Source organism: Opisthorchis viverrini (assembly GCF_000715545.1).
Source record: "Opisthorchis viverrini unplaced genomic scaffold opera_v5_422, whole genome shotgun sequence".
In the NCBI taxonomy this organism is placed as follows: domain Eukaryota; kingdom Metazoa; phylum Platyhelminthes; class Trematoda; order Opisthorchiida; family Opisthorchiidae; genus Opisthorchis; species Opisthorchis viverrini.
This window is the reverse complement of record NW_008752076.1, coordinates 78,719-88,886: the sequence shown is the minus strand read 5'-3', so window position 1 is coordinate 88,886 and position 10,168 is coordinate 78,719. Positions and strand designations below refer to the sequence as shown.

The window sequence follows — 10,168 nt, the reverse complement described above, 5'->3', positions numbered from 1 at the left end:
TATATATATATATATATATATATATATATAATGCTTGTGAGCTTCAAACTGAGCCGTGGTAGTTTGACCAGTGTTAGGCGACCATCCCATGTACACCTGGCTTGACTCGCTGGTCTTGGACAAACACACACTCTTGAAGGCTAGGCACAAAAGCCCCATGGATCTGACATCTCGCAGTTTAGGTTCTCCTCATGGAAGTTTCTTGTTGTGTCCAGTGTTAGCCTTGTTCGTGAATTCCACTCACCGTTCTGCCACTCAAAATAATAACGCTTTTTTCCGTTTCGCAGCTGGAGAAAGGTGTTTGACGCACTAGACCAGTCGAAAACTGGCGAAATTACGACAGAAGAAATAAAGTCCATATTCGATCGTCTGGATATACCAATGGTTTCCGCGGGCATCGTGGAATGGGTTGCTCAGTGCGATACAAACCAGAATGGAACATTGGATTATGATGAATTTCTCAAATTTGTCAGGGCAGAAGCAACAAGACCATTATAACTTTTTATAATTCGTGTGTTTCTCATCTGTCAGGTTCACTAACTGCGCAAACCCACTCTACTGCTCAGTTTGCCCACAGTTAAGCAAGTGAAGTCGTGCATGCGAAAATTTTCACTTTTTCCAATTTCCAGTCGAAGCACAAACCCCATTATCCCAAACCACTCAGTCCCCTGTATCCCTCATTTTGGCATTTTGGTGGAGATGCTGATAGTTTTTCAAAGCCTACATCGATCTAATATAAACCACACATGTTCATCTTTTACTAGCAGTTGCACGGATATTTACCAAAACAAATTAATTGTGCTTAGATATTGAATACAAACGTATTCAGTTTACGCGTCGCTTTCATCTTGATAGCCAATATAGTTAAAATGTCTTTACCAGACACCGTGTCGCGAAGAGTGAATGCCACATCAGCGACTAGTCAAACAGAAAACTGACAAATCGATTTAAGCACAGTTAAAATTGTCAGCCACTTAGCCGTCGCTGTTAGCACTTTCATGACGTACATTTTCCAGTCAGAACGTGAGGTACTGCGATTTGATGTGGGATACGTCTCGGAGTCTCTCTACGCCATGGGACACTGAACTACGATGTAGATGGATCCGTTCGCCAGTTAATAACGTTCCCGTTCTGTCGAGTCGCGGTGGGGTAACGTTTTCTGGTGCACCTTTGCGTCAGAAACCCAACCAATGCTTGTCAAAGTCATATGTTCTTCCGTAGATATACTTGGCCAAGTTACTAGTCTATGAGTAGCCTCATTTATTGGTGACCAACAAGCTTTCTTTACTGCCTTTCATTGGCTGGTTTATTTACCTCAGGCTCAGGTCTCTGATCGCGAGAGGCCTACCTCTAGATGACATGAGGTGAAGAACATTTATGGAATAAACTACAAAGCAGATTTTTGCAAGTACAATTTAAAAAGTGAATAAGACCAGTGATCATCCATTTTGTCATCTCACACGTAGGTATTGAGCACGTAGTAAATGTGGTCATCTTGAGACGCTAATGACAAGAAGAAAGAAGTGTTGATCGGTGAAACCGTCTTTCAAAGAAACGACCAGGGCTATCTCGGCTAAAAGCCGTGAATCCATAACCATACTGCCCCAAAATGGGTGCACTGTTTTTTTTTGAGGTCAGGCGACTAACATTTCCGTCATGGTCCACTCTTTTTCTCGGTATTCGTAGCCTACGATCAATGGCTAAGTTTACACCATTTGCACTTTAACACTAGCTGTCCATCCGTACATCAGAGGCCGATTTTTCACGTAGTGGGTTTCGTTATATCAGGCCTGATTCCAGTTTACCTTCACCTCAGACTTTTGTGCCTCCAGCAAGAGCCTTGCAGTGAGATAATGTGATGAGGCAAGTGGACCAACAATGACCAGCGATTCTTGACTGGATATTTTGCCAGTAATAATGGTGGCTCTGCAACTGACTTAGGATGCTCCTTGTACATAAAATGAGAACTCTGTTTAGAAGAATTGTAGCATAGATTGTCCTACTTAAAGAACAGCTTAACCTGCATGAAGTTAAGTGCGCTCAAATTAATCTTTGAATTTTGCCGCATTCGACCAATACTACATATTAGAAATCCTACAGAGCAACCAGATTTTGGTTCTACTTACACGTCCTTTAGATTGCATGTGGTCTCAGACAAAAGACGTCGGTTTTCACGAAGTTCCCGTTTTCATTGAAACCAAAATTAGACAGCGTTATATTACAAACGCTATGGCCATCAAAGCGGTACAATCCTTGTCGTCGAACAGGTTAGTGAAAACATATTTTGATTTTTAGTGTCGTCTTGCATCACCTTCGGGTACTCACGTTCCAACGACAACAACATTTAAACATCTCGAGTTCATTTTGGGGGTAAACACAACGAGGATGCTGCCTATCACAATGGAGAAGCAGAACGATCTAAGTAAAGGCACCCAGCTAACTGTACCACTCACCCATTTTTCTCTTCAACCAACTTCTCTTAATTTGCTTGGTACATCCGCATCACTTGACCACGCGTCACAAATACTCAAGTCACGTGACAAAATTCTGTCCAAGTTTCTACCTTGACCAACAACAAGTACACTGAAATTCCGTATCCATTTTGTTTGCGCGGCTACCACCGGCGTCACGCGCCAGGCTTACAACCTTCAACCACATAAGGTCAGGTTGCCTTTAAATTTGTGCACCTCTCAAACAAGAAGCACACCCCTCTCTCTGCACTGCACAAAATAAATAGACAAAATAAATAGACACACGCGCACAGGTCAGGAGGTCAATCAAACTCCACAAATCCACGGTCAATTAGTGAATACATGTGACAGCTATACTGCACAGTAAACACGTTCCGCGTCCGGGCCTTCAAACAGGAACCCTCTCCATTTTGCCAATAGAACCAGATACTAGTGCTGAGGACACGACGCAACTCAGCTCCCAGGTGACCAATCAAATTAAACGGAGACCGTCTCGGGAACAACCAAGCAATTTAGGGGTATTAGACACGGCGCAGAAGCTATGTAGCCACCGGTGGAAGGAAAGGAATTTACCTCCGGTCTACCTCACAATGCAATTTCTCCCGACGGAGGGTTTTACTGTGTTAATCGGGCTGCTCTCCATTGACTTTCTCGGCAACATTTGGGAACCGAGTTCCAGCCTCTGTATCCTGCAGTTTCATTGCATCACAGAAGCCCGACTACCACTAAACATTGATGGCTTTTGGTAGGATGGAACCATTATGTACCCAAATCAAGTATCCAAGCGTCCAGTGGGCCGTCCGCGGAGTACCAGCTTTCGTTTATTTATTTTGTGCCACCTACATACAATGCGTTACCTTCTCACTGAAGATCCACGATGATGAAGCTTCTTAAATCGGGTCGGCAAGGTGCAAAGACAAATTTCACAGTTTCTCAGTGCTGACTTAACCTCGAGCATTTTTGTTGCGCAATCCAAATGTGTAAACTTCATTAACTGATACCTGAAACACAAGTGAAACGCTTTTTGGCAAGTTGATGTAAACGCGCGAGGTTCCGCGACCTCTTCGCTTACGGTCGGCATGTGGAATACCAAAGGTAAGTCCCTCATTTTACAACACAAATAAATGTTGTGCCGCAAACTGAAAGGGAGCATGAAAATTAGAAAACAGGCATCATTATGGGAATTGCATTTGGGAAGACATTTAGTTCATCTGCGACTTGATCTTCGATTAGAATAGGACTGGGAACGAGGGATAAGGTTCAATACTTCACAAATTTGAGTCCAAAAATAATTTTGGATACATGTAATATCCACTCAGCGATTTCTAGTAAACTGAATCTACATGGTAGAGGAACGCCTGCATAATTAACGGCCCAAATTAGGTCTCATTTGCCAATAATATTTTCGTTTTTTTCCTGCGCAACTGATTGCATGCCAACTTTATCAGTTGATATCAAAATCGACTGACTACCGGATTTAAGCAACCGTGTTACTTATTTACGCAGCTTCTTATGCGTGCTCATTAATTCTTCAGTAAATCAATAATCCATGCAGTCTGAATGTCTGAATGCATGTATGTCAAATGTCTTCTGGATACTATCACAAATCCGTTGAGATGGTCATATGACGAACGATGGTATCGAATCAAACTGAGTTTCAAACAGCTCAGCAGATGGGCTGCTATCATCTGGTATCAGCCAAGCGAAATGAACTATTTTAAATACATAATTCAAGTGAAGGCTCTGCCATGGAGCAACGGCAGCAGTATTAACGGGCGCTCATTACAGATGAATGATTTTCAGACCCATCCTTGACGCTTCGATTAATTTGGAGGCATCTTCTCCACCTCAACATGAAATTAGTCGCAGATAAGCAAGCAAATATCGGAATTTCCAAAGAAAAGAATTGTATATGGTGATTGCATTTTTCCACTTCTGGACAGACTGCCTCTAACTGATATCAGAATTTTTGCCTGCTCCTTTAACGAAACTTGAGTTACTCGATTAGCCCGAACCGACCTATGGAAGTGACTTATGCAGGCGTCCAAACTCCCCCTGGTAACCGCTTACTAAAAGGCTCATTAAAAGGAACACCTAAAGAGAAGCTGGAAAGAAAGGGCATAGTCCCAGCTACTGTGGAAGACTGGAATAAACTGAATGTGAAAGTGGAAAAAGCAGACTTGATTTTGCCTCGGATGCTTGTGAGCATTACTTTGCAGAATGTGCAGTCAGTGAGTTATCAGGTGTTGCTTCATCTCACTGTCTAGCACCGGTGGCTTCATCCCGTACTGCAACTGCATTGCGTGTCCTGCAACGCCATAATGACAAACTGTTGATCAAGCCACGTTCATACGGGCCACTGGTGCAGTTAAACAATACTACTGCGCAAAATTTGCTTATCCCTTTCATAACAGTTAATTTTAAGTCTATTCGAACGCTCGATGACACGTCCATCGTAATTCTTCTGTGTGGCGTATGAATGTGGCAGCTTAGCCCCCCAACCATAAACCTTCACCACTCACCATGCCAATGCGTAAGCCACTGCTGCTGGAAATTTCGCCATCAATCAGCTGTCATCTAGAACATTCAGAAACCCCGCCGAGTAAAGCGGTTGCCGAAGACCAATCTACTCCCACCCAAAATGCAACCGAATTCCTGACGTTACATCACATCAGATACTCAGATTATTTCGGTCCCAGTTTCTCCGTAAAATGTAGATTCCGCATGCCTAGTATCAACTGGAGGTGTTTACATGCTCCGAACAAATTTTTGTTTGTTGCCTAAAAATACAACAGCAGCCAAGATCAAGTTTGTAACTACGGTCACATAGGCATTTTCAGTGTATATCACTGGCCATCTTTTCCCTAGACAGTAAGGCTTATCGTAGCATGAGCAGAATCGCCTAATTCGACCCAGCTACAAAGGCCGCATTTTCTTAGTCTCCGTCCCCGTACTTTCGAGGTGTGCGGTGTATAGGCGGGCAGGTTAAGCAGTGCTGACAGAAGGATATGGTGCGGATATTAGTCGATCACATGAATGTACATAACTTCATCCTCCAAAACTGTCACTACTTGATTATACGAGCTGCAATTAACCTGAATTTGATGTCAAAAATCTGAGATATCTCAGCCCTCAGCTTCACAAACAACTGGCATTATTACGCTCATGAGGCCAGCCCTCAATCCACGCCTTCTTGACTGTATGCGCCCATGCACACCTCAGCATTATCATCTGTCCATCCAGTTTTTGGACCTAAAATTGGCGGTTATTTGCGCACGGTGAACGCCTGAAACATTTGATGTTGGAAGAAAGACGCACAAGTGAAGTATACTATATCACTGCGAGCTGCAACTGACATTAACTGCCTCATTCTTACCTTTATGTCGTTCAGCTGATTACGCCCGCTGTCGCTTCAATCCGTAAATGCAGCGCATTGACATTTTGGAGGATCAAGTTGATGACGCGAATCTTAATATTAAGTTCATTTAAACTCATTTAAACTCATTTAAGTTCATTTAAACTCACATACCGGTGGTGTGCAGGATTTGGGTATGGTTATCATCATATTGAACATACTTATAGCTATTCACAATTAGACTTACTTTTCGTTGGCACACGAGCTAGTCTCCGAAAAGTGCCTGATTCAAATTTTTCATTTTCATGCCTTAAAGATGCAGTGTGGGATTTTGAATTCTCCTAACTGTGACTACACTGCATGTGTATTATATGTATATATACATATATATCATTATATACGTATTACCTTGTATATTGCATAAGGTACTTTCCTCCAAGGTACAATGAAAGTGGTGGTGAATTTTCTTAAGTGTCAGCTTCTGACGTAACGCGCCATCAAGACTTGATCTAATGTGTAGTACTTCCAATTCTACCTTAGTTTTTGTTATTTCAAGAGTGGCCAGTTCCTCCACCCTGTGCGATTGGCTTCTGTTTGACTTCCAGAATCCGTAGTGCGCCGCAGCCAAATTTGCTCGCACTTGACTGGTTCGTCAAGCGATTTTTGGATTGCCAAATCGGCTCTTCCATGCTTGCTTAATTGCCATGAATAGTCGCACACACGAGTTCAAACAATGCACCATGATGTGGTCGAACGCGATTCGCTTAAGGCAAGATTGAGCACCAGTCACATAAAAACCCTTAAAGGCGTTGCAAAAATCTCGCCCAGAGCTGCAGAAATGACCGGATGCAGCGAGGAAAGTAATTTTTTGCAAACTATCATATAGGAGATAAGACCAACTGAATGTTGGTCAGACCGGAAGAATACGTGAGCATCAGTTGACCAGAAGATAACAGGATGCAACATCACTTGTTTCAGGAGGTTAGAAAAAAGGCGGCTTCAGTTGAGGCACCTTTCAGGTACTTCCCCATGCCCGGCGCGTAAAAAGTACCATACTTGACAGAAGATTTATCAACATTTAATTGAATGAACCAGATGGTTAGCGGTGGAATTAGCCATTTGATGGTTCACTGACGAGTGGCAGTGATTTCTCGTCTGGGAAGAAACGTTGGAATTCCATGTGCTCATCTCGGTGAACAAGGCAACAACAGGACTTGAGCAGTTGTCCGAGTGCGTAGTGCACTCACGCCAAACCACCTTTATATGTGAGCTCTCCTGAATCATCTGTCCGTTGCCATAGATTATAATATGCCATTTTAGTAATCATTTCTTGCAAATGTACCTCCCTGTAAAACGATTTTCGTAAATTCGACAAGAGAAATCATCGTGATTTTGAAAAATCCGCATGTTCTAAGTACTGTAGGCAGAGAGAGAGACCCAGGCAAATGTGCGTGACTGTTTCACTCAGTGAGTTTTCCAAATGAGCAATTCAGTATGCATCGGCTACTTACGCCCAAGCAGGAAGCAGAGTCTCGGTTCATGTACAACTGTTCCCAAAAATCCTCAACGTAGATGATATAGTAAAGCTCCTTCTCACTCAATCTTTGACTGGATAAGCCACAGCACGAGCAGTAAGCTTGTGACGGAAGTCCATTTTTCAACAAAAGAGTTACTGTGCTCTGTTTCTGTTGCGTAGACTCTGCTTGCCCAGTTTAAAAAAGCAATTTTGGAATCAGCGGTCACTTTCGAAGCTCTGGACGATACCGAAAATGAATATGCGAGAATTAGTCGATAACAGCACCTTGAGGTATGATAACCTCGACCGTAGTGTACATCAAAATTTGTTTGTTCCGTCTGGTAAGCCTCAGGTCCCGATTCCAATCTCCGTACCTCTCTTCACTCGTTCCTGTGTTTTCTTCAGTTCTACTTAGGGCTTACTTTCTTTTTTTGGATACCGAAATGAATGAACGGTTAAGGAAGCTTCATGGTTTTAGTAATTTAGAAGCGCACACTTACCCGCTGAGATAGGATCCCTTAAGTTTTCTCTGATACCAAAGGTCGTTCAGCGCTATAACGCTCTCATTGACTTTCAAGATAGCGAGTGGTAAGATGCGTGGATAGCACAAGACCAGTCAGTGCTAGATAGGACTAATCAAGTCCACATCACAAAGTCAGCTGAGAGTTATTGGAAGTTTAACATTGTATTATCTGTCATTTGAGTGTTATTTGAGTAGGTTTAACACCAATCGCACGGTCACAGTATATGCCGAATTTCGTAGATGTGATCAGGTCTGAAGAAGTTTAGAAAACACCGACGTTCCGGCCAGCAATAGAATACTCAAGCTGCTTGAAATTTCCACGTGACCTTTAAAATAATTTTTTCATCCGTTGCCCTATAACCAGAGTCGTGGCAGTGTTGGAGCAAAACCACCTACAGAAAACAAAACTACGAACGCTGTCTTTCCATAGAAAGGCAATCCTAGATGAGCCTCGCAATTATTTACTGTGGTCCTCTTCGTAATCATTACGAACACACAAGTGTTCCAAATGTCATAATATAATAAAGATTTCTGTTGCTCAGTGGAAGCAATGATGAAAAAGTCGTACTTGGCTAAGACTCATCAGAAATTATATAAGATTCCACCAAATGTGAATAATTGTTGAAGTCAGAACAACAGAACAGGTCTGGTGATATCTGTCAAGTATCTCTGCCAACTGTGGCGTCATCTGATCAAATAATCAAACCCCACCGATACTTTGGGCATCATGTGGATGAAGGCTCATGAGTAGGTTTCTGTTCGCCAAAAGCGAACGCGTGTCATATTTGTTGAGCATAACACCCATCACACACGATATTGATCTAGGTGATTCTCGACAGCCAAGTCAACATCCGATGCGGGCTAGGTTAAACATTTTGTGCAAAAGAGCGAACACAGACACAAAACTTGTGGTACCAACACAAGCCACCTCTGCGTATCAAATGAATTGTGAGTTAGGCATACATCGAAATGAAAATATATCGGGGTTGTCTCGCTTAAACGGCAAGTTGTTCATTCTAAAGAGGATCATTTTAAGATAACGCAACCAAGGCTGGCCCAGTTTGCGTTTGCTTCGCATACAGACAATTTTACTTTGTTTCCAGGTGCGCCATTTACAACGCATGGCGTATTTTCTCAAATATAATGGACAGTGTTTCCATCGGTTGATTAACATGCTTTCGTCCAATAGAATACCAAGAAGTTAAAATCGGTCTTCCCAAAGGTGGATTAGTGGCAGAATTTCACTATTCGTGGAATCATTGTGTCAATAAAAGTATATTTTTATAGCGAAATGCACTCATTTGCAAACTGATTTGGTTTTTCGGGAGACTCACCTGAAACCCGGCTGAATCTTCCGCTTGTGATGTTTGTGATGATGAGTAGTAAATTACAAATATAATTTTGATAGTTTCTATCATATATACACCTAAACTTCATTATATTCTGTTTGATGAAAGTCGACCCAACGTCGACCTCAAGCTTTTGCCGGGCAAGCAAATCCGAACTCAGTGTTCACGCGTTTCTTGGAAACGGATGTTCCACATTGACTTTGTTTCACCTCGTCTGGCTCACTTATCCATTTGGACGTTTCTCATATCATGGATTTTGGGGGAGAAACTGATATGCAGTTTGGAGTATCAGTAAACTATCCATGCAGATTTCAATTTTGCTAAACAGAGGCTTATCTGAATTTCCAAGATAACTCCAATCAGAATGATCTATTCTTTTGATTGCATCTGAATGACGTAGATCTACACCTCCTTGGCTTTCGGTGTCCACCAGACTTCTCGGTTGGCGCGCACGATTATCTTCACTTGACGTCTGATAATTCGTCCCGTCAAGCAATGTTTCAGTTTGGATGGGCTATTCCTCCAAAATTTAAGAAGTGCTTTAGTGAACCTCGTAGCGCCAAGCCACAGACAAAACTCCCAGCAATGTGTGAAGAGGTGTAGCTCTTGTTTCAGTATAAATTTACATCTAATGCAGTTAGAAGAGACTCTAGAAGAGGATGGTAGTAAATTAATTTGAATGTGGGATATGCCAGTCCCTTAGTTGCTAGTTTATATATTAAAACCTAGCGCGGTCCAGGAGAACGCATGGAGAGGCGAATTCACTAGAGCGGGTAGTCGGAATCCACACACATGTATCAAAACGAGTGGCGGTCACTTATTGATGGCATTTGACAAGTTTGAGTTTGTACCTGGCACGCCGTTGGATGACAACACTTAGCCAGATGGCTGGTTATTTCGAAAGTTAGTACTGCACAAAACCAGCATTCGGTAAGCAGACAGCTGAAGGTGTAC

At 42.5% G+C, this 10,168-nt stretch overlaps 1 protein-coding gene across 1 annotated transcript in view; it reads left to right on the top strand.

Annotated features, from left to right (window-relative positions):
• Nucleotides 1–498, top strand: part of T265_10872 (hypothetical protein) — a gene marked incomplete at both ends in the record, with an annotated part of 8,156 nt that extends 7,658 nt beyond the window's left edge. The window contains one exon of the mRNA XM_009177366.1: nt 288–498. Within this exon, the coding sequence (XP_009175630.1) occupies nt 288–498 (211 nt within the window). The remainder of the gene's footprint in view (nt 1–287) is intronic.
• Between the last annotated feature and the right edge of the window lie 9,670 nt (nt 499–10,168).